Consider the following 24790-nt stretch of genomic DNA (forward strand, 5'->3'; position numbering starts at 1 on the left):
CCCAACATTGCACCTAATCTGATCTCCAGAGTGAAATTAAAAGAGTGAACTTAGAAAATATTTTTAAAAATTTTTAATTTATTTATTTAGTCTATCACTCATGTACAAGATAACAGGAATAAGAATAAACATGAATAAGAACACAGGAAATGGGTACAAATAAATGGGGACAATAGGACAGGGACATTAGGCACGCTGGTGCACTTATGCAAAGCCCCCTTACGGACCTCTTAGGAATGGGGTGAGGTCAACAGTAGACAGTCTATAAGGTTAAAGTTGTGGGGGTTTGAGGATGTAACAACGGAGTCAGGTAGAGCATTCCAGGTATTGACCACTCTGTTGCTGAAGTCGTATTTTCTGCAATTGAGTTTGGAGCGGTTTACCTTGAGTTTGTATCTGTTGTGTGCTTGTATATTATTGTGGTTGAAGCTGAAGTAGTCATTGACAGGTAGGACGTTGTAGCAGACTTTGTGTACTACGTTTAGGTCAGACCAAATGTGGCATAGTTCTAAGTTGTCTAAGCCCAACATTTCAAGTCTGGTGGCATAAGGTATTCTGTTGTGAGCAGAGGAGCGGAGGACTCTTCTCGTGAAATACCTCTGGACTCGCTCGATTGTATTAATGTCTGATATGCAGTGCGGGTTCCAGACAGCTGAGCTGTGTTCAAGAATTGGTCCATCAAATGTTTTGTATGCTCTGGTTAGCAGTACAATATTAGCAGAGAAGAAGCTACCATAAGGAAAAGAGTAGCCCAACCCATTGAAGAAAAGTTGCTTAGCTTAAAAGTGTCCCTTTCCCCCCAACATTGCACCTATTCTCATCTCTAGAGTGAAATTAAAAGAGTGATCTTAGAAAATATTTGTAAGGTTGACATAATAGAAAATACTTGTAGCTCTGGTTTTAGATTTTGGCCGTGGTTTGCTCTCCAACCTTGTTTTCAATTTAGTTTCTGAACGTTTCTTTACCAGACTAGGTAACATCATCAGTAGAATTTGTTTGTCCTATTCTCCTTAGCTTATAATGTCCAGACATTTATATCCTGTTAATGATGTTCAGAAACTAAATTGAAACAAACTTGGAGAGCAAACCACTGTCAAAATATTCATACGGGTCCAGCCTTCTCTACACTTGATATTTTTTTCCTTCCTCACAACTGAACATTTGCTTCTAGGTTATGTATTAATATACTATTTTTCATAATATTTGTTGGGGGCCCCATCTGAAGACTTGGTCTACTTATTTATAATCAAAACTGTTGGAAGAAATGCCCATCTGGGTTCAGTTCCAAGTGGGGGAAAAGATACTGGACTCATGGAAGTTGCTTGGAAAGAAGGTTTATTGATGATGGACGAGACCACATGGTTTGAGGTCCTGGGGGAAAAGGGAAGAGATGCTGAGAGTGCCTGGGTTTTATGCCCTCTCTGGGCTTTTGAATTTGAGCTTGTATTCTGATTGGTTGTCAGACTCCCATGGGGCCATGCAGGGGCAATTCTGTAGTCCTGTGTCCCAGGCTTGGTTGATTCTTGCTGGGTGATGATGTAATGAAAGGGCTTTGGGATTCCCATTATGGCTCTGCCTGAAGGAGGTAGATCTTTGTTATGTAGAATAGACTGGCTCGGGGCTTAATGGCCCATTGACTAAGGTGTGGGGGGCTGAGTTTCTGCCTCCCTTTTAGGGGGAAAATATTCTGTCCTTTTAATATTTCCTCAAATATTTCATTTTCTAGGAGAGGGGTAGGTGCTAACTTCCTACAAAACAAAAGCCCGCAAGACTCCGTTTCAGGACAAAAAATAAGTTTTATGCTTTGATCAATAATCGTGTTTCTTTCGCTTAAACTGCAGGTAGCCCAAAGTGTTGATTCCGAACAACAAAGAAGACAGAATAGATATATCAATATCATTAATATCAACAATAAATATCAATGGTCTCCTTCCTGCATCAACCCAGGAAGCTCAGACTGCCCAAGGATCTGTCCATTCAGTTCCAGAAAAGAATGATTGAGTCCGTCATTTATACGTCTATAACCATCCGGTTTGGCACAGCAACCAAACAGGACAGACACTGACTTCAACAGATAGTTAGGACAGAAGAAGAAAAAATAATTGCAGCCAGCCTGTCTTCCATTGGGGACCTATACTAGTGCACAAACTAGAGAGAAGGCTGAGAAAATATCTACAGACCCCCTCCACACACACAAAATCCTGGAGATAAATTGTTTCAACTTCCCCCTCCTCAAATGCCGCAATAGGGCATTGTGTGCCAAAAACAATTAGATACAAGGATTGTTTCTTTCCCCAAACCATCACTTATCTAACACCCACAGCAATCACTGTCTTATGCCTAAAGACATTTACCCATATAGTAGGCTGATTTGCTATTATCCTTGTCATCGTTTCATCTTTCTCAACCTCTCATCTTTTCATCTTTGTCACCTCTCATCTTTCCTACTACCTTCTCCTCTTGGTATATTATGACAGATCAATGGTTGTTTGTATCTTATGGTTTATGACCTATGTCTTATTGCTTTGTTGTTCGTATGAGAGCTTGTGCACCAGAGACAAATTCCTTGTGGGTCCAATCCGGGGGTGGGTTCCTGCCAGTTCTAAGCTCTTCTATAGGAGAGGTTCCACAAATCTACAGTGCCGTTTAGAACCGGTTCCAGCTCCCTCCCCCCGCCCGTCTGCACATCATCAAGATGAAGAGCGAGAGGAGGAATTCTGGGAGTTGAAGTCCACAAGTCTTAAAGCTGTCAAGTCTGAACACCCCTGGGTTTTTTTTTCTAAAGGGTTAGGGGTGCAAGGGTCTTGTAACTTGACAGCTTTAAGACTTGCGTGCTTCAAATGCTAGAGTTTCTGAGCCAACATGACTGGAGGAGGAATTCTGGGAGTTGAAGTCCACAAGTCTTAAAGCTGTCAAGTTTGAACACCCCTGGGGGTTTTTTTTCTAAAGGGTTAGGGGTTCAAGGGTCTTCTATCTTGACAGCTTTAAGACTTGCGTGCTTCAAATGCCAGAGTTTCTGAGCCAACATTTTGGTTGCTAAGCAAGAGCGTTGTTAAGTGAGTTTCACCACATTTTACAAGTTGGCCACGCCCAACCAGTTACATGGCTGGCAAGCCACTCCCACCCAGGCCACATCTACAGAAGAGGTTCTAAAAAATTTTGAAACCCACCACTGGTCCAATCACACTTGGCCAATAAAGAATTCTGTTCTGTTCTGTTCTACTCTTCTCTACTCTACTCTCTGTTAAAAAATGAATGCATTGTGCAAGCTGGGTTACTGAATCCCCAAACTGTAAAGTAAAGATAAAGGTACCCCCGCACTTGCATGCTAGTCATTCCTGACTCTAGGGGGCGGTGCTCATCTCCATTTCTAATCCAAAGAGCCAGCACCTTCCCACCAAAGTGGTTCCTATTTTTCTATTCGCATTTTCTACGTACTTTAGAACTGCTAGGTTGGCAGACGCTGGGACAAGTAACGGGAGCTCACCCTGTTATGCGACGCTAGGAATTCGAACGGCTGAGCTGCTGACCTTCTGATCGACAAGCTCAGCGTCTCAGCCACTGAGCCACCACGTCCCTCCCAAAACTGTAGTAACCTAAAATGTGTTTTTCTTGCTTGCCCAGACAGGTATCCTTCCCCCACTCTCGATAAGATGGAGACCAGCAAGCCTAATAAAGGGACAAAGAAGATTTTATACACTTATCAGTAGCAAAACAAGTGGACTGGCAGGGCAAGAGCAGAACAATTTGATTAGTCTCTGCCAACAGAATCCTTGCTCCCTTATCTACACAGGCTTCCTGCTCACAACAACCTCTTACTAAATGAACTGCTCCGCAAATAACTAAGTCAGCAGCAGTCGGTTCTCGAACAGCATTCAAATATCTCAGCCTTGAATTTTCAAGGCAAAGGTGCTTAAATCATCACTCCCCAAAACGGAGAACTGAATGTGCCCTATGCCAAGATGTTTATTTCCTCTGACAGAGGGTACAAAATGGGTGTGTTTGTTGCAGCGCCTTCTCCAGGAGTTGTTCTCCCTCTGGCTGCAGGGTGTTGGATGAGTCACTCTCTGGCTCTCAGCCCATCACATGCCAACCCGTGAGGGATGGGGTGTTCTGGGAATACCAGAAAGGGATTCAATGACCAGCTTCCAAGGGGGTTAAAATTAACCCCAAGCAGAGCCAACCATGGAATCGGTTGAGAGAATATTAGACATAGGCAGGCTGTGTTTCCAGCTCTCCTTTTTCCAAGGCAAAGGCAGAAGGGGCTCATGATATTATGAAGCTCTCCTGCCTGGAGGGCCCTAGGGCCGTGATGGCAAACCTATGGCGTATCTGTGGCAAACGGAGCTATCTCTGCGGGCATGTAAGCCATCGGCTCCACCGCACATGTGCATGCACCCCTACCAGCCAGCTGATTTGGGGGGTTCTGCAGAGACATGCATGCATGCATGGGGGGCAGGCGGGGGGGGGTATCACACATGCACTGTTTCTGGGTCTGGGGGCAGCCAGAATCCTCCCTAAGATGAACTTTACTCGGTTGGGGGCTGATTGGGTTACGGCGATTGCAGTGGGAAAAGCAGCCATGCTTGAAAATGCTCCTACTGAGCAAAAGCATGACGCTTCAATACCGATAGTTCTTACCTTAAAAGGTTGCCCTTGCACATGGGTGCTAATCGTTGCCAACTCTAGGGGCGGTGCTCTTCTCCGTTTCTAAGCCAAAGAGCCAGTGCTGTCCGAAGACGTCTCCATGGTCATGTGGCCAGTATGACTCAACGCCAAAAGTGCATGGAACACTGTTACCTTCCCACCAAAGGTGGTTCCTATTTTTCTACTTGCATTTTTAACGTACTTTTGAACTGCTAGGTTGGCAAAAGCTGGGACAAGTAACAGGAGCGGCGCTAGGGATTCGAACCGCCAAACTGCCGACCTTTCTGATCGACAAGCTCGTGTCTTAGCCACTAAGCCATCGCGTCCTTAACAGTCCTCGCCTTACTACCACAATCGAGGCCGACATTTCTGTTGCTAGGCGAGAACACGTGTCAAGTGAGTTTTGCCCAGCTTTACGACCTTTCTTGCCACAGTCATTAAAGCGAATCACTGCAGCTGTTAAGTGGGTAACCCATTTGTAAAGTGAATCTGGCTTCCCAGCTGACTTGGCTTGTCAGAAGGTCACAAAAATTGAATCCCGTGACCCCAGGACACTGCAACCGTCATAAGTATAGACCAGTTGCCAAGGATCTGAATATTGATCGCATGACTATGGAGATGCCGCAATGCTCATTAAGCGTGAAAAATGGTCGTAAGTCACTTTTTTCAGATGATGTAACCTTGAACGGTCAGTAAAGAAATTGCAATGAGTTGAGGGCTATCTGTAGTAAAGGAGGAGGAGACTGGCTTGTCCAAAACTAAGAAAGCTTATTGTAATGGATGTTGTCTCTTCCCAATGAAAATGTAGAGGTTGTGATTCTGATCAGCAACACATGAGCTAAGAGGATGCTTGAACATACATGTTTGAACAGACCAAGACTGAACAGGTCTATCATTGTTTGAATTCCCATGGAGGTTTTCTGAGCAACAACAAGAAGGAGACTCTCTGGAAGAAAGTTTACATTTCAAGCCTTGATTTCGACACACCCTGAAAAGCCTCTTCGGTTTTATTCTGTCTGAGAATTCAACAATGGAAACTTTTGGCTCAGGTTCCCATGCATCAAAACAACTTGGACTGTGTGATAAAATGGGCACAAAATTTTGAAGAACCAATAGTGATGGAAACATGGGAAGAGATTTGGGTAAGAAATGTAAAATTTACACAAACTCAGAACTTGAGAGAGAATTTTTACAAGATGCTGTACAGATGGCATTTAGATCCAAAAAGGCTAGCCTGTATGTATCCGAATCTACAATCTTAATGTTGGAGATGTGACTGTGTTGATGCCACGTATTACCATATTTGGTTGACTTGTAAAAAAGTTAAAGCATTTTGGATAAAAATATGGTGGGTTATTCAAAATATTTTGAAAAAGAGGATAAAGTTGACGCCCCAGTTGTTTTTGTTAGGTGTAGTTTCAGATTGTACTGTTATAGAGACTAATTCGATTTTGAACCTAACAATGGCAGCAAGATTGTTGGTGGCGCAGTATTGGGAGAAGGAAGAGTTGCCCACTATCCAAGAATGGACGTTAAAAGTAGTAAACTTAGCAGAGATGGCCAAAATCTCAGCATCTCTGAAGGACCATTCAGAGGAGAAATACAAGCAGGACTGGAGAAGATAGATTGACTATATTCAAAACAAATACCGGACTAAAAAATTTCAGTTAGTTTATGAATGAAGGCATAAGGAATGCTACAATTTATTCAAAGCTAGTTTAATAAAGGGGGGAGTTAAAGCACAAGAATAGTAACATGTAAAAATTAGTTAGCTTATGTTAGCGTATGGTTGTTAAATGTTTATACCCTGCATTTTGCTCTGGGAGGTTGGGGGGAGGGAGGGAGGGAAGAGGGTAGGGATGGGAGAAGAGGGAAGGGTAAAGGGGGTAATAATTGTAAAACTTATTAAAAATTTTAAGAATAAAAAAAAATTGGACTGTCTTGAGCTGATTCATAAGCAATAGCAACAGCACTTATATACCACTTTACAGTGCTTTACATCCCTCTCTCAGCGGTTTTACAGAGTCAGCCTATTGCCCCCAACAATCCGGGTCCTCATTTTACCCACCTCAGAAGGATGGAAGGCTGAGTCAACCTTGAGCCTGGTGAGATTTCAACTGCCTAATTGCAGGCAGCCGGCAGGCAGCAGAAGTAACCTGCAGTACTGCACTCTAATCACTGTGCCATCATGGCTCATAAGACCAAGTAAACATGGTAGACGCCAGAGAAAACATCAGAAGCAACATTATTGTTCAGAATGGGAATGGGGTGTTAGGAAGCAAGCAAGCAAATGGGAGACCCTTGGCTACAGATCCCTGGGGTAGAAGAGAGAGCTTTAAATGTCTACAAACCCTGCCTGGCCATCAAGAGTCAACGAGGAAAGATGGTTGTCCTGGAGGGCTGGTTCAGCTGATTTAAACACACAACATACAAAATAGAGTTGGAAGGGACCTTGGAGGTCTGGACCTGGCCCAAGCCATCTTCAGGCTTCAATGCTGCCACACTGGAGCTAAGGGATGGGGGGGGGGAGATAGCTGGGGTTGTGTAGTCAAAACAAAATGCTTTCTCTTGGGAACCAAGGACGTTCTCACACCTGGCCGGAGGAAGGAGGAGTGATATCAGCAGACCAGCGGATGCTGTCTTAATTGCAGTGGTGGATTCCTGTCAGTTCTCTCCACTTAGGGCGAACTGGTAGTGGCAGCCTTGGGAGGCTCGGCCCCAATGTAATGCGCGACCTTCTGCACATGCGCAGAAGGTGGTGCGCATGCGGAGAAGGTGGCATGTGCGCTCACATTTGCAAACCAGTAGGGAAGGTAAGTGAATCCCTCCACTGCTTGATTGGGCCATGTGACTGATTGTTTGGGATTGAGGAAAAGACATTCACTTTTAATTAGGTGAAAACCGAGGGGCCCTTCAGAGTCGGCTTTCACCAGATCTGTGCCAATATGATATTAGCAATACAGCTATTCTCTGAGGAGTCTGCCTGCCTTGGCGTTTTGCTTGCTATGGGTCTATTACTTGGAACCCTGACAAGGTCTTCTAGTCCAACCCCCTGCTCAAGCAGGAGACCCTATACCCGTGACAGTGAAACTTTTCAGCACTGAGTGCTGAAGAGGTTGCATGGAAATATCATGCTCACGCACGCTTGTTGGGGCCACGCTCCAGAAAAGCCGGGCTTCTGGCTTCTAGCAAGCATGCTCATTTGACAATCGGCTGGCCGGCATGCACGCACAAGGCGGTTTTTGGCACTGCCGCGCGTGCAAAAGAATCGCGCTCTGGAAAAACCAAACTTTTGGGTTCTGGAGCACATGCACACCCGACAATCAGTTGGGCGGTGTGCATGCGCATGCCAGTTTTTGGAACTGAAGGACAGCTGATCATTGGACACGCATGCCTACCAGAAACCCGGAAGACAAACAGGCAAGGCCACGCGTGCCGGGAAACATGGCTTTGCGTGCCACTTTGGGCACATGTGCCATAGGTTCACCATCACAGCTCTATGGCAGTTCAAATACGTGGCTTTTTCAATCTTTTCTTAAAAACCTCCAGTGATGAAGCACTCACAACTTCTGAAGGCAAGCTCTTCCACAGGTTAATGGCTCTCTCTGTTGGGAAGTTTCTCCTTAATTCCAGGTTGCTTCTCTCCTTGATTAGTTTCCATCTGTTATTTTTTTTGTTGTGCCTTCTAATGCTTTGGAAAATAAGTCAACAGCCCCCCCTCACCTCTTCTTTTGTTCCCAGGCCTTAAAATTAAGCAAGGCTACAATTTGCCACAAGAGAGACATTATTAATTTCTTCTAGGCTGGAGGGGAAGAGTTTTGAGCCGACCTTGGAATAACTCACATGACCTGCAGCCCAAATAGAAAACAGCTTCTTTCCAAGGCTGAGACTGCTCCAATTCACCCAAACTGTATTTTTCCATAATAATGCAGATATTACACGGCGCTCCAGCAAAAGGGAGAATTTCTTTGACGTAATTATTTTAGTCAAGATTTCGGCGCCATCCACCGCCTTATCCCAAATTTTAAAATGGCAATTCAGACAATTTCAACCCAGGGCAGCGTGACCAATGAGGCTCGCTCCCACTCAATATCTAGAGAGGCCTCACTGGAAACTGTACAGTTCTGGTCATCATGATAACAAAAAAAAAAAAGACATTGAGACTCTGGAATTAGGAGGCTGGGGGCCGAAACATAGGAGGAACAGTTGTAGGAACTGGAGATGTCTAGTCTAATGAAGAGAAGTGCTAGGAGTGACATGATTGTAGTCTTCCAATGTTTGAAGAGAAGGACAATCTATTTGACAAAGGCCTGGAAGGCAAGAAGACAAGAAGTAATGGATGGCAACTTATCAAGGAATGCTCTGCAACCTATAATTAAGGAGAAATTCATGACAGTGAAAATAATCAATCAGTGGAATGGCTTGCCTTCAAAGGTTATGGCTGCTCCCTCACTGGGGGCTTTTAAGAAGAGATTGGACTGCCATTTGTCTGGAATGGTATAGGTTCTCCTGCTGGGCAAGGGGTTGGACTAGAAGACCTTCAAAGTCCCTTCCAACTCTGTCATTCTGTTGAAAGCTTTTTGGACTGCGATATGTTCAATGAAGGAAAACGATGAGCCTTATTGTATTCAAGTCACCCTGAGCAAAGCTTCAAAGTGTGGCTTTGCAAGAATTGTCATTCAAAACGCATCAGCAGTAAAGCATTTGGAAATAACCCAGCAATTCAATTCATAGTTGGAGGGTGCGAGTGAGGGGTACCCGTATCAAACGAGCTATTCTCCAGAGGACCTGAGGACAGGACAAGAAGCAATGGATGGAAACTAATCAAGGAGAGAAGCAACCTAGAACTAAGGAGTAATTTCCTGACAGTGAGAACAATTAACTAGTGGAACAACTTGCCTCCAGAAGTTGTGAATGCTCCAACACTGGAAGTTTTTAAGAAGAGATTGGATAACCATTTGTCTGAAATGGTATGGGGTTTCCTGCCTGAGCAGGGGGTTGGACTAGAAGACCTCCAAAGTCCCTTTCAACTCTGCTATTCTATTCTATTTTATTCTATTCATTCTCTCCTCTCCTCTATTCTATTCTATTCCATTCCAATCTCTGATCTAATTCTCCACTTTCTCAGTATCCTTTCAGATTCTTATTTTCTAACAAGCCTCCTATTTTCTCCCTTCTCTCTCTCAGCCTCCGAATAGCCTTTTCAAGAAAAAGATCAAAGGAAATGCCAGACGAATTAACCCCTTCCACGGCTCACAATAATTTCAGATCATTTGTTTATGGAAACAAGAGGCCAGCATTTTCCCAGTAGCAAATTGTGTTATGACCTTTAATCTGTTTTCCAAGATTTGCTGAAGTTATTGTAAAAACAGCTGCAAGTTTCCCTATAGCGTTACGCACAAAATGCAATTCAATCTTCTTGCCAATCAAGAACGCCTCGGGTCCACAACAGTAATTTGAAAATGCCACCGAAAAGCAAATTTTCAAAAGCCTCAAGCTTTTCCTTAAATTTTAGGAAGGAGGACATCCCTTTGGAAGGTCTTCCTGGAAATTAGACTTCCATGGTCCAGGGTGGGCAGGTTCAAACATTATACTCACTCTGAATGAGGTTGTTTTAGCTGGTGGAAAAAAAACCTAAAACTTGGTGGTTTATAAACCATGGTTTATGCTTTCCTGTTGGGAATGAGGCCCATCATGGTGTTCAGAGGTGGTATTCAGAAGCTTCTGGCCAGCTCTGGAGAACCAGTAGCAGAAATTTTGAGTAGTTTGGAGAACCGGTAAATACCACCTCTGACTGGGCCCCATCTATTCCCTGCCTCCCGAGTCCCAGCTGATTGGAGTCCCTGCACAGGAGAACAGAGCTGGGAAGCCCATTAGTGGGGTGGGGAGGGAATGGAGATTTTACGGTATCCTTTCCTTGGAGTGGGGTGGAAATGGGGATTTTGCAGTAACCTTCCCTGGGAGGGAAAGGAGATATTACAATATTCTTCCCCTGCCACACCCACCAAGCCATGCCACGCCCACCATGCCACGCCCACAGAACCGGTAATAAAAAAAATGAATCCCATAATGGTGGTGTTGGAAGGAAAATCCAACTTGTTCAGTTCCAAGCTGGGAGAAAGAAGCTGGAAGCAAAATGGGGGCTGACTGAAAAGAAGGTCCATTTATTGATGAAGGAGAACCACATGGGTTTATGGTTCTGGTGTAGCTGACAAAATGGAGTTGAGAGTACTGGTGGGGGCTTATACCTTCTTTGGGCTTTGTATTTGAGCTTCCTGTTCCTGTGCAAGAACATGTCCTTTAATATTCTATTTGCTGCTGTCAGATTCCCATGGGGGACATCTAGAGGTTATGTAGGGCTCATAGCTGGCTCTCTAGGCAAAAGAGGAGATGCAAATCCTTGGTGCTTTTCTGAGCTAATTTTGTTAATTTTTTGTTTGTTGCTTATCTGAGTCTCTTGTCTTCACCCAGTCTCTCTGGATGGATTACTAAATCTGCATTTCTAAAAGCTGGCCTCCTCAATTTCTGCCTGGGAGAGGGAAACTGTGCCTCTTGAGTTTCTCCTTCCCTTAAAAAAATTTATTTCTCCTTTAGGGGAAATATTCTATCCTGCCTTTTTAATATTCCCCCAAATATTTCATTCTTCTGTGGGGGGAGGGCTTCCCAAAGTTGCTAAAACAAAGCATGGCTTAATGCTTGTGTGAATCGGGGACTGTCTCACAAGATCCCCTTCACATAGAGCAGGGGTGTCCAAACTTGAGAACTTTAAGACTTGTGGACTTCAACTCCCAGAATTCCCCAGCCAGCATGGCTGGCTGGGGAATTCTGGGAGTTGAAGTCCACAAGTCTTAAAGTTCCCAAGTTTGGACACCCCTGACATAGAGAATAACTACGAGAAGGGGAGAATCCATCTCATCTTTGATGGTGGTGGCGGTGGAAATGGTGATATCCATTCAGTCATGTCCGACTCTTGGATACTCTATGGGCCAAGTCTCTCCATATCTTCCAATCCTGCACTACTTCTTTGAGTTGTTCTATGCTCTGTCCCGTGTCAGCTTTGATAGTGTCTAACCACCATGTTCTTTAACAGCTTGGTTTCTTTTCTACAGCTAACTCTTCCAAACCTAAGAGGTCCTTGGTGCTCTCTGACCTTGCAGATGTTTCATTCCCCAAACTAAATGATATCATCTAGCAATGAGGATGTTATCTAGTTTGGGGAATGAAACATCTGCAAGAAAACAAGCAAGCTCAGCGAGGACCAAGGTCCCCTCATGCCAACCTTGAGCTACAAATGTTCTCCTTCCTCTTCCAAGCATAATTGCTTTCTCCAGTGAATTCCTCCACAGGACATGGCCAAGGTTAGTGAGATGCAGTCTCATGATTTTGTCATCTCATCTTTTAACCCACGTCAAATTAATATAGTTGGATGTACTTATATTGTTGCTCCATTACTCAATCTTGATTAAGCTCACACATCTTTCTAAAAGAAGGGAGACCTCAGTCACCTATAATTTCCATTAAAAGCTAGTTTCTTCAGGACTTGGTACCTTCAGCAAAGGCAGAATGGTAAGAGTATGGCTATGGTTATTGTATCTATATTAAAATTAATTGTGCCCAGTCAACACTCTGTTCAGGTAGACATGGATTTTTTAAAATGTTTTTAAAGAAGAAAATGTACCAATAAATATATATTCAAAAAATAAAAAAGATTGGAAAGAAGGGAACCCAGGGGCAGGGGAAGCACTGAATTTTAACTAGTGAACTACCTCCAGTATTAAGTTCTGCCATTGGGAACAGAAGGGTGGGACTCCCTTGAGGCTCCCATGCAAGGAGCAGGGACAGCCTTTAATGCTACTCACACCCCAAACCACGGACTGAGTCAGCTCTCAACCTCAGGCTGTTAATTACGCCTGTCAGAAGAACAAATTAGGCGGTGGGCATGAACGCATTTGCGGGAAGCATTTTGCCACTAGGAAGCGTGAACCTGTCTTCAGCAATAAACTTTACAATTATATTCCATACACCGTGACGGTAAGACTGCAGGTAAGTCTGGAGCTCTGTTGAAGGAAAATCGGTTTTTTTTAAAAGCACTGTACAGGAGTGGATTTAAAAGTGTTTCAGGGCATTGTCAAAGGGACATTTCAAGTACAACCAGACCAAAATAATCCAAAACTGAGATAGAACCTAGAACTTGGGAGAACTTAGAATAACTTTATTGTCAGTTTGAATGTACACTAATCAGCATACATTAAAATGAAATTTTGTTGTATACAGCTCTCAAAGGGTCAACATCTCAAATATACACTACATAAACATGCCAAAATAAATAAATAAATCTACATATATAAGTGTGTGTGTGTGTGTGTGTGTGTGTGTGTGTTCCAGCATAACTCTGGAACGCCTCGAGCAATTTCAACCTAATTTGGTACACAGATGACTTACTCTCTGGAAACAAATACTGTGGGGATAAGACAGCCCTAACACCCATGGGGTGGGGGGTGTTCTGTTAAGATACAGCCTGTTGTGCCTTAAAGTGGCTTCTACTGTACTGCTGTAAAATTGATTCTACTGTACAGCGCAGTGGAGTTGCTATGGTAACGGCTTCACAATACTCCACAAAGGAGCTCGCTCTGGTAAGGGGGAAAATCTAACATTAGAAATTACATTTGGTCCAGACATTTTCCCCCTATAAATAAATAGACTAGTTTATCAACTAGTAAATAAATAAATGAGTGAGTGAAGTCACCCTTCCTAGAAGAATGAAATATTTTAAGAAATATTTAAAAAGGCAAACTATTATATTTCCCCTAAAAGAGAAATGGAAATCTTAAGGAAGACTTAAACTCAGCCCCAGCTCCCTGCCCCCAGCAGATATTTGGTGCCCATTAAGAAGGACTGGGCCAGCCTACCTATAAGACAAAAGACCTTCAGCTTCAGGGTGATGGGATTAAGACATGACCCGGCAGAACATAATAGGATTATCTATCAGCAGAGCTCACCACATGGCACAATCACCTGGGGAACATTGCATCTCCCTCCATGCTTCAACCAAACTTGATTCAGACAAACATGACCCCACATGGCCCCATGGGAGTCTGACTACAGCCAATGTGATACATGCCCTTGCCACAGGAACAGGAAGCTCAAGGGCAAGGTCCAAGAGAGGCTATAAACAAACTTCACTCTCCACTCCATGTGGTCAGCTACCCAGGACCTCAAACTCACCTGGTCCTGTTCATCAATAAACCATCGTTCCAACCACCCTCCATGTTTCCAGGGTCTTTCTCCCTGCTTGGAGTTGAACCAGATGGATATCTCTTCCAACGTAAGCAGGGATGGGCTTCAAAAATTTCAGCAATGGATTCTCTGCTTGGATTCCTGGGTGGATGTGGCCATGGTGGGCGTGGCCTACCACAGCAGGAGGGGCATTTGTACCACAGCGGCGGGGGGCGTTTGCACCTTCCCCAGGCTCCGGAGGCTTTCCTCCAGCCACTGGGAGGGTGAAAACTGCCTCCCCTGGGCTCTGGAGGCCTTCCAGGAGGCCCGTTTTCCCCCCTCCCCGAGCTTGTGCGTGGGCGTTGCACTTACCTCGCATCTAAAACAGGTCACGTGGAGACTCCTGGGAGAGGCGTGGTGGGGTGGCAGGGGTGGGGCATGGTGGGCAGGGCCAGCCAGGGGTGGGGTGTGGTGGGTGGGGCCAGCCAGGGGTGGGGCATGGTGGGCGGGGGGCAGCCAGGGGTGGGATTTGGAAGTTCTCCGGCCAAAACATTAGCTACAGGTTCTCTCAAACCTGGGAAAATCCGTAGTAGCAAACCCCTGAACATAATTAACTACAAAATTATGCATATGCCCACATATATTATATGACACAGAGAAACAACATAGTCTAGTTCAGAGGTATACATGCAGGGGTGAAATCCAGCAGGTTCTGACAGGTTCTAGAGAACCGGAAATGTTGAGTAGTTAGGAGAACCGGTAGCGGAAATTTTGAGTAGTTCGTAAAACCGGCAAATGCTACCTCTGGCTGGCTCCAGTGTGGGGAGGGGATGGAGATTTTGCAGTATCCTTCCTCTGCCACGCCCACCAAGCCACACCACACCCATCAAGCCATGCCCACAGAACTGGTAGTAAAAAAAATTGAATTTCAGCACTGTATACATGTACATGACGAGAAAAACAAATTGGTGAGTTTACCAGACCTATGTTTACCAGACATAAGTTTGAAGAGCTTAGCTTGCTCTCAGCTGACTTAACAAACTTTGTCAAGTGTTCATTTGCCACAGGCAAACAGTGTGGTGCTAAAACCACGGCGGCCTTAAAGATGTATTTATTTATTTACTATCAAGATGTATTTACTATATTTATATCCTGTCTTTTTTTCCGGAGTACAAGGGACTTCCCCTCCTTTGATACCTGATATAGTGTAATTTATGAGACTGCCTTCCCCCACTGCTAACAAATATTTATATCAGAACATGTGCCATGGACACGAAATGACACAATGGGGCAAGATCCAAGAGTCGGGTCGGTCCTGGGATGAAGAACAAGTGACCCACAAGCCTTCAAAGGAATAACTGAGGATAGAATAGAACAACAGAGTTGGAAGGGACCTTGGAGATCTTCTAGTCCAACCCCCTGCTTAGTCAGGAAATCCTACACCACTTCAGACAAATGGTTATCTAATTTCTTCCTAAAAATTTCCACTGTTGGAGCATTCACAACTTCTGGAGGCAAGTTGTTCCACTGATGAGTTGTTCTCGCTGTCAGGTAATTTCTTCTTAGTTCTAGGTTGCTTCTCTCCTTGATTAGTTTCCACCCACTGCTTTTTGTCCTGCCCTTAGGTACTTTGGAGAATAGCTTGACTCCCTCTTCTTTGTGGCAGCCCCTGAGATATTGGAACACAGCTGTCATGTCACCCCATGTCCTTCTTTTCATCAAACTAGACAAACCCCAGTTCCTGCAACCGTTCTTTACATGTTTTAGCCTCCAGTCCCCTAATCATCTTTGTTGCTCTTCTCTGCACTCTTTCTAGAGTCTCCACCCCTTCTTTACATCCTGGCGACCAAAAGTGAATGCAGTCTTCCAAGTGTGGCCTTACCAAGGCATTATAACGTGGTATTAACACTTCACGTGATCTTGATTCTGTCCCTCTGTTGATGCAGCCTAGAACTGTGTTGGCTTTTTCTGCAGCTGCTGCACACGGCTGGCTCCTATTTAAATGGTTGTCCACTAGGACTCCAAGATCTCTCTCACAGCCATAGGCAGAAACACATCTATGGAACTGAAGCCCTGCAGCCCAGCTTTGCTTTTTGCATAGAGCTGAACTCTTTTACAGGTCGTCCTCGACTTAACAACAGTTCATTTTGTTCAAAGTTACAACAACGCTGAAAAAAATGTCATACAACCATTTTTCACCCTTACGACCCTTGCGGCCTCCCCGTAGCCACGCAATCAACATTCAGATCCTTGACCACTGGTTCATATTTACGACGGTTGCAGTGTCCCACGGTCACACGATCCCCTTTTGTGACCTTCTGATAAGCTAACGTCAACTGGGAAGCCCGATTCGCTTAACGACCGTGTTGCTAGCTTAACAGCTGCGGTGATCCACTTAACCTGTCTGGCAGGAAATGTCAAAGAAGTGGGGGGGGGGGCAAAGCTCACACCGCAAATGTCTCACTTAGTAACAGAAAGGTTGGGCTCGTCTGTGGTCGTAAGTCGAGAACTACCTGTAATCTGTGAACATCTTTACCCCTGTCTCCACCAGAGACACATCTAGCCACGTCCTGTCTGAGATTCTACTGGCAATTTGAGATCTTCGGCTGTGGAGCCTAATGGCACCTCCTTCCCCTCCGTTTCAGCAAATCAAGAGAAAACTCCTGTTGAATCTCTTTTCCACCAACACCCAAATCAGGTGCCCAACTTTGCCTCACCTGTTACCATAAATATTGACTTAGGCAGGTTTAAGTGGCAGGGCTGCCCCTGGATCTTGACTGTCTTGACTCTTTGTTATGCTAAATACCTTCAAGCTGTCAGGACCAAAAGATTAATAATTAACCAAATCTTTAAAGAACAAGACTAGAGAATGTCTGCTCAAGAGTTCTTAAAACAGAGGGATGGCCATCTGGCCAGAGTCCCCAAAATAATTTGGGAGGCCCTGAGGCTAAAACAAATGAAGAATGGTTGCAGCAAGGAGTTGGGTATGTCTAGTCTAGTGAAAAGGAAGACTAGAGTGGACACGATAGTAGCCTTTGAATATTTGAGGGGCTGCCACAGAGAAGAAGGGGTCAACTTATTCTCCTGAAGCCAGGACAAGGAATCCCAGGTTAGTCTAGAGCAGCGATGGCGAACCTTTTTTGGCTCGCGTGCCAAAAGCGGGGGGAGCACAGGGGGGGATCGTGTGTGGGCATGCCACACCCATAATCCTATGTGTATGACCCCAGCGAGCCTGCGCGCATGACCAGCGCTGCCCCCCATTTTGGCATGCTTTTTTCACCCTCCCCAGGCCCCAGAGGCTTTATAGGAGCATGGTGAGGGTGAAAACAGCCTCCTCCCCACACCCCCGGAGGTCCTCCGGAGGCTTCAGGAGCTTCCCTGAAGCCTCCAGAGCATGAAAAATCAGCCCTATGGGCAAACTGGAAATTCAGGAATGGACTTCCGGTTTACTCGTAGGGCTGGCTTTAGCCCTCTGGAGGCTTCAGGGGGCTTCCCTGAAGGCTCCGGAGGACAAAAAATGACCCTACGAGCAAACCGGAGTGACTTCCGGTTTGTCCATATGGCCCATTTCTCATGCTCTGGAGCCTTCATGGCTAAAACCGGTCCTACAAGCAAACCGGAAGTCACTTCTGGTTTGCTCATAGGGTCGTATTTTGCCCTCCAGAGGGTGAAAAATGGCCTCAAAAGAAGGCCGAAGTCAAAAATGGTGTCAAAAGAAGGCCGAAGTCAAAAATGGTGTCAAAAGAAGACCGAAGGTAGGCTGTGCTGCCCAGCTGATAGGGCAATGCCCCACGTGCCCTGACAAATGGCTCTGTGTGCCACCTGTGCCACACGTGCCATAAGTTTGCCATCACAGGTCTAGAGAAAAGAAAGACTAGGGATGGCATGATAGTAGTCTTCCAGTATTTGAGGGGCTGCCGTAAAGAAGAGGGGATCAACTTATTTTTTAACAAAGCATCAGAAGGCAAGACAAGAAGCAATGGGTGCAAACTAATCAAGGAGAGAAGTAACCAAAAACTCAGGAGAAATTTCCTGACAGCGAGAACAATTAACCAGTGGAACAGAAGTTGCCTTCAGAAGTTGTGGGTGCTCCATCACTGGAAGCTTTTAAGAAGAGACGAGACAGCCACTCGGCTGGAATGGTATAGGGTCTTCTGCTTGAGCAGGGGGTTGGAGTAGAATAGGGATCCCATCCACGCGATGCAGGCAGCACACTCAGTCCATGGAAAACTCTCTCTCGGTCCCTGGTGCCCAAAAGGTTGGAGACCACCCAGGGTGGGCTGCTATAGGTTTGCCCAGGTTCGGGAGAACCAGTAGCTAACATTACGGCCAGTTCGGAAAACCTTCAAATCCTACCCCTGGCTGGCCCCACCCATCCCACCCCTTCCAGGGTGTTTTGGATGCAAGGTAAGTGCAGGGCCCGCACGGAGGCTTGGGGAGGGGCAAAAATGGGCCTCCTGGAAGTTCCTCCACAGGGCCTCCAAAGCCCAGGAGAGGCAGTTTTTCGCCTCCAAGAGGCTCGAGGAAAGCCTTTGGAGCCTGGGGAAGACAACCCCCCCCCCCCCAGTGGTGCAGGAGGCCGACTAGGCCACACTCACCATGGCCACGTCCACCCAGCAACCGGGCAGAGAACCCATTGCTGAAATTTTTGAAGCCCACCCCTGGTGCCCCTGGACTAGAATACTTCCAAGATCCCTTCCAAGTCTGTTATTCTCTTACTTCTGCTCTATTTCTGGCTACAGGAAGTTACACAATTTAATACAACGTACAAAGAAATGAACGGACACGTTCATCTGAAAAGGAAACGTACACTCTCTAGAAAACACAAGAAGAAATAAGGCAATTCGGGCTCCAAAACCTGCGTGATAAAATAGGACAAATTAATGAACTACGTTGGGGAGTTATTATAGCAATGGATTAATTACGGATTAGTAAACTGAACCTACTGCAGACTCAGTCCACATCCCAGTAGGAAAAAGGAGAGTCAGCCATGAAGAGAGAGTAAAATTACCACTGCATATCTGCTTTTATGCCATCTCCAAATTTTCTTCAGCCTTGAAGCCCCCTGAGATTTAGCCCAGAAGGAACTTAGCAATAGCACTTAGACTTATATAGTGCTTTACAGTGCTTTACAGCCCTCTCTAAGCAGTGTACAGAGTCAGCATATTGCCTCAAAAAATTGGGTCCTCATTTTACCCGACTCAGAAAGATGGAAGGCTGAGTCAACCTTGAGCCAATGAGAATTGAACTGCCCAACTGAAGAGAGCAGACAGCAGATGCAGCTTGCAGTACTGCTCTCTAACCACTGCACCACCACGGCTCATTTTAATTAATTTTATGAAGTCCCTGTGTCCAAACAAACTTCTCTCACCTTTCTAAGGGAGATGATAAGAGACCTTTGTCCCACTTTTTTTGAGATAGCCATCACCCATTCCATGCCATCACCCAAGGCTGAAGGACAGGCACCAGCTTGCCTCTGGCCTTCCTTGTGCTTCTTCCAGGAACTCCTGGAGCCAAGCAGCAAAGAGGCCCAAAGCCTCCAGGGCAGTCCAGTCCCCTAATCATCTTTGCTGCTCTTCTCTGCACTTTTTCTAGAGTCTCAACATCTTTTTTATAGTGTGGTGACCAAAATTGGATGCATTTCTCTAGGTGGGGTCCGTTACAGCACCTCAAGGCCAAAGCAGCCACAGGAGAATCTGTGCAACATCGCCATGTTCAAACGACCAGAGAAATTTCAAAGAAGTCCCAATCTTGAATGCCGAATGCAGGAATTCTAAGTGGACTCACCCTTAGTGGTTTCTTTGAGATGATTCTTCAGCAACAGAAATGAGGGACTTGAGTTTGGCCCACAGCTGCCAAAACTGTTATTGCAAAACCCTGGAAAACTAAAATAAATTATTTTGTTTGGAATCGAAGACGTTTAAAAAACATGGGACATCACTCCAGCTGCAAAATAATGGGATGCCAATAGCTTGGGATGAAGCTTGCAAGCAAGGAAAGGTTTATCCCCAACTGGATATGCTCTTTTCTATCTCAAGGGCACGGAAAACTTGGATTAGAATTGCAAGAAGTGCTGGGTGAGGGGGGGGCATGGCCAAGAGAGGCAGGGAGTCCCCTTCTTGGGTGCCATAAAGCAAAAGGGTGCAGAGACTTCAATCCTGGTTGCTCTCCTTGGGATCCCACAGTGAGCAAGATGTAAGATTCAGTGGCCGGAATCAAAGTTTTTGTTTATCTATAAACATTTCTGCTTGGAAATACAGAATACAGAGAGTCATTCCTGTGTGCACTTTTCCACGTCTCTTTGTTTGCTTTTGTTGTTATTTCCATTTTTTTGGGGGGGGGAGGGAAATTGACTTTGGTGCTGTGCTTGCACAGCTAAAAATAAAAGCAATAAGGTGCTGAACCAGCATCCCCAAAAACCATTTTTTAAGAAGCTGAGCAATTTTTATTTGTTCCTCTTCTTTGAGCTCAGTGTACATTTGTCAAATGGGATGCAATGCCTCAGTGGCTAAGACGTTGAGCTTGTCGATCAGAAAGGCTGGCAGTTTGGTGGTTCAAATCCCTAGCGCTGTGTAACGGAGTGAGCTCCCGTTACTTGTCCCAGCTTCTGCCAACCTAGCAGTTCCAAAGCATGTAAAAAATGGAAGTGGAAAAATAGGAACCACCTTTGGTGGGAAGGTAACAGCATTCCGTGCACTTTCAGCATTTAGTTTTGCCGGCCACATGATCATGGAGACGTCTTCGCTGGCTGTGAGAGGGATCTTGGAGTCCTAGTGGACAACCATTTAAATATGAGCCAGCCGTGTGCAGCAGCTGCCAAAAAAGTCAACATAGTTTTAGGCTGCATCAACAGAGGGATAGAATCAAGATCACGTGAAGTGTTAATACCACTTTATAATGTCTTAGTAAGGCCATACTTGGAATCCTGCATTCAGTTTTGGTTACCACGATGCAAAAAATGATGTTAAGGCTCTAGAAAGAGTGCAGAGAAGAGCAACAGAGATGATTAGGGGGCTGAAGGTTGAAACATACGAAGAACGGTTACAGAAACTGGGTATGTCTAGTCTAATGAAAAGAAGGACTAGGAGGGATAGCAGTGTTTCAATATCTAAAGCAGTGGCCTCAACCACTTGGGCACCAGGGACTGGTCCCATGATTTCTGGATGGGGTGTGGTTTTGCATGCTGCCTGCATCCCACGGATGTGGCTTTGCTTGCTTGTGCGGCTCAGTTGCTGGCATGCGTGACCTGGTGTCAATCCATGGACCGGCGGGTTGGGGACCCCAGATCTAAGAGACTACCGCAAAGAAGAGAGGGTCAATCTATTCTCTAAAGTACCTGAGGACAGGACAAGAAGCAATGCGTGGGAACTAATCAAGGAGAGAAGCAACCTTCCTGACGGTCAAAACAATTAACCAATAGAACGATTTGTCTCCAGAAGTTGCAGAGAGGTTTTTAAGAAGAGATTGGACTAGCATTCCTCTGAAATGGTATAGGGCAGCGATGGTGAATCTTTTTTGGCTCGCGTGCCATAAGTAGGGGAACACAGGGGGGGTCGTGCGTGGGCGTGTCACACCCATAATGCAATGTGCGACACACACCCAGTGCACATGCGTGCATGACAGGCGCTTCCCCCCATTTTTTGCATGCTTTTTTTGCCCTCCCCAGGCTCCAGAGGTTTTATAGGAGCCTGGGGAGGGCAAAAACAGCCTCCCCGGCTTCCCCCCCCTCCCCGAGGCCCTTTGGAGGCTTCAGGAGCTTCACCTGAAGGCCACACAAGGAATGGATGGAAACTGACCAAGGAGAGATTCAACCTGGAAATAAAGAGGAATTTTCTGACAGTGAGAACAATCAACCAATGGAATAGAAGCTGCCTTCAGAAGTTGAAGTTGAGGGATGCTAGCCAAAAACACAACAACAAATAGGGAAGCTAAAAGATCAGAAGCTTTCAAGAAGAGACTGGACTGTCATCTGTCAGAAATGGTGTAAGGTCTCCTGTTTAGATCAGGGGTTCCCAATCTTTTGGACCTCAGGGACCACTAAATTCATAATTTTAAATACCACAGACCACTAATATGACCTACCTAAGGATCAGTTGGCTGCGCGTGGCTACGTGGTCATGTGACTGGATGGGCATGGCCAACTTGATGTCACTTAAATCAAGGGGCGCCTTGCTGGCTTCTACTTGCCCCTCCCCTCCCAGCCACCCCTAACCTGCCCGCCGGTCTCCTTAGGGCCCCAACAGGAAGCAGCTGTTGGAGCTAAGCAGCCCCCAGGAGAAAGAGTTGGCAAAAGAGCTCAGTTCAAATTGGATCTGATGGAGAAGGAGGCTCAGCAGAAGCACCTCACTGAGGACTACCAGCATAGGCTTTCCAAGCAGAGGGAAGACCTGCGGGAGTGCCAGGCCAGATACCGGCACCAGAAAGCTCAGCAGGCTGAGATGGTTAGCCAGTTCCAGGCCATGATGCAGTCCCACTGGAACAAGGCCCTCTGGCCTTTGCCCAAAGCCCCGCACCAGGAGGCTGAAGCAGACCCCAAGTCGGAATTTCTGCCCCGCTCTGACCCACACCAAAAGACCCCAAAACGGGATACTCCCTGCAGCAACACAAGCATTCATTGCACATATCTGGCCCAGTAGGCGTAGTTTGAGGACCCCTGATTTACTGCAATGTAAACAATGCAAATAATTTTTCTGCAGACCACCAAAATTTTCTCACGGATCAGCCATTGGTGACTGCTGCCATAGGGGGAATCAGCCAAAGTTGGCCAAGACGCCACACCCAGGTCATCCTGCTATCTAAGCCCACACCCATCTGGGATTAGTAGCCCACCCTCAAGTCTCCTCACCCCACCTATTAACTGGGGGGGGGGATCTGGTCAAAAGCAGCCATTGCTTCTTTCGTCCCCCAATCTTTTCCTAGGGATGCTGCCCAAAAAAACCCAAATTGGGAAGATAAAAGATAAAAAGGCCACAACCTCACCTGGAAAGTGGAGGGGTGGGGCTGGAGGACCTCAAGATGCCCTACTTCTGCTCCCGTCAACGAGGAAGCCATCTTCTCCCACCGCCAAATAATTCCTTCACCACTGTCAAACCGTTCACTAAAGCTGCATTAGCGTTACTATTAGTCTTCTCATCATTCTTATCACCCATCTCCTCCCACTTATGACTGCAGGAGTGTAACTATGTTGCTTGTATCCTTACTATTGATATTGTTTCCTGATTGCTTATTTGTACACTATGACTATCATTAAGTGCTGTACCTTATGATTCTTCACGAATGCATCTTGTCTTTTTATGTACACTGAGAGCATCTGCACCAAAGACAAATTCCTTGTGCGTCCAATCACACCTGGCCAATAAAGAATTCTATTCTATTCTATTTTTCATCCTTAGCCATTTTAAGAACTACAATTCCTTGAGTTGGCTGGGAAATTCTGGAAGTTGAAATCCGCCGGATCTTAAGGTGCCCAAGGTTATGAAAAACTGGTTTTAGTACAGGTAGTCTTCAACTTACGACAGTTTATTTAGTGACGGCTCAGTTACAACAGCACTGGGGGGAAAAGTGATTTAGGATTATTTTTAATCAATACATTAAAATAAAGAATTCTATTCCATTTCTCATCCTTAGCCTTGTGTTGGCTGGGAAATTCTGGAAGTGGAAGTCCAATAAATTAAAATAAAAGAATCCTATTCCCTCTCCCCCGCTTCCTACCTGATTGGGGTCGGTGGCCCGGAAGACGTGGCAGGCGACGGGCGACTCGGGGTCGTCGGGCTGCGCCTTGATCAGGTAGGCGAAGTAGGTGAGGTCCTGGCTGTTGTGGACGAAGCGCGAGATGTGCTGCGCTTTGTGCTCGAAGATGAAGACGGCCGAGCCGGGGCCGCCGCCGGCGGGCGAGGAAGGCACGCAGCGGAGGGTGGGCGCGCCCAGCAGCAGCAGCACCTCCCGGGCCGGGGCCGCGCCCGGCTCGGGCTTCTGGCTGCGCCGCCGGACTTCGGCCATCAGCCAGGGCAACATGGGCAGCGTGGCGCGCCGGTCCAGGCTGGTGCAACCCACGTACCAGAGGGGAAAGCGTTTCTCGCCGGGAGGCCGGACCGGACCGGGCTCGGGAGCCAGCGGGTGCGGGAAGGGCGCCGCCTCCATCGAGGCTCAGGGGCCGGTCGCTGGCTCCCGATTAGCGGAGCTCGGCCTCCGCAGCGCCCAGCCACGCGTCCCCGGCCGACGGAACCGACCCGCAGGCAGGCTGGCAGGCAGGCAGGCAAGGTCCGCCTTGCTGCGCCTTTCTCCCCGCTTCTCCCTCCAAGGGGGTCTTGAGCCCCTCCAGCGTGGCCGAGCGCCCTCCGCAAGGCTGGTGGGGCTCCCGCCCGCCGAACGGGTTAGCCGGCTGGCTTTCCTCGCCCTTGCCTAGCCGGGAAGGCAGCCAAAGAGCTGGCGCTGGGGAAAAGGGGGCCGCGGTGCCTGCGCCTGCTTGTCTTCCTCCCTCCCTGCCCCTTTCGCTGCTGCGGCGGCTGCTGCTGGTGTTTGGTGCTCCAGTTCTGACGGCGCTCCCGGTTCCCTCCCCGGGGGAAGCTGGCGGGCCAATTAGGAGGAGACCTCGTCGCTGGGCGCGGGAGGGGAGGCTCCCCCCACAGCCTCGAGGGCTAGTCCTTGCAGCTCGGCCGCCAGGAAGTCCCGAGATTTGAAAACGGGGGAGAAAACATATTCTTCTTTTTCTTATTTCTTATGCATTTCTTTTTATTAAAAAAGGTTTTTTTTATTTTTGTTTCCCATGCATTCACCTATGTTTCTCCTAAATATCATGAGTATTAATGAGAATCTAGATCACGTGAAGTGTAAACACCACTTTATAATGCCTTGGGAAGGCCACCTTTTTTGGTCGCCACGATGTAGAAAAGATGTGGAGACCCTAGAAAGTGCAGAGAAGAGCAGC

At 46.5% G+C, this 24790-nt stretch overlaps 1 protein-coding gene across 2 annotated transcripts in view; it reads right to left on the bottom strand.

Annotated features, from left to right (window-relative positions):
• Positions 1-24378, bottom strand: part of TBC1D4 (TBC1 domain family member 4) — a 101878-nt gene extending 77500 nt beyond the window's left edge. Inside the window, exon 1 of one of the 2 annotated variants that reach the window (XM_081949424.1) lies at positions 23575-24378. In XM_081949424.1, the coding sequence (XP_081805550.1) occupies positions 23575-24003 (429 nt within the window). In that variant the 5' untranslated portion in view covers positions 24004-24378. The remainder of the gene's footprint in view (positions 1-23574) is intronic. The other variant, XM_081949425.1, reaches the window with a different exon arrangement.
• Between the last annotated feature and the right edge of the window lie 412 nt (positions 24379-24790).

Source organism: Natrix helvetica (genome assembly GCF_964273705.1).
Source record: "Natrix helvetica genome assembly, chromosome: 3".
Taxonomy (NCBI): Eukaryota; Metazoa; Chordata; class Lepidosauria; order Squamata; family Natricidae; genus Natrix; species Natrix helvetica.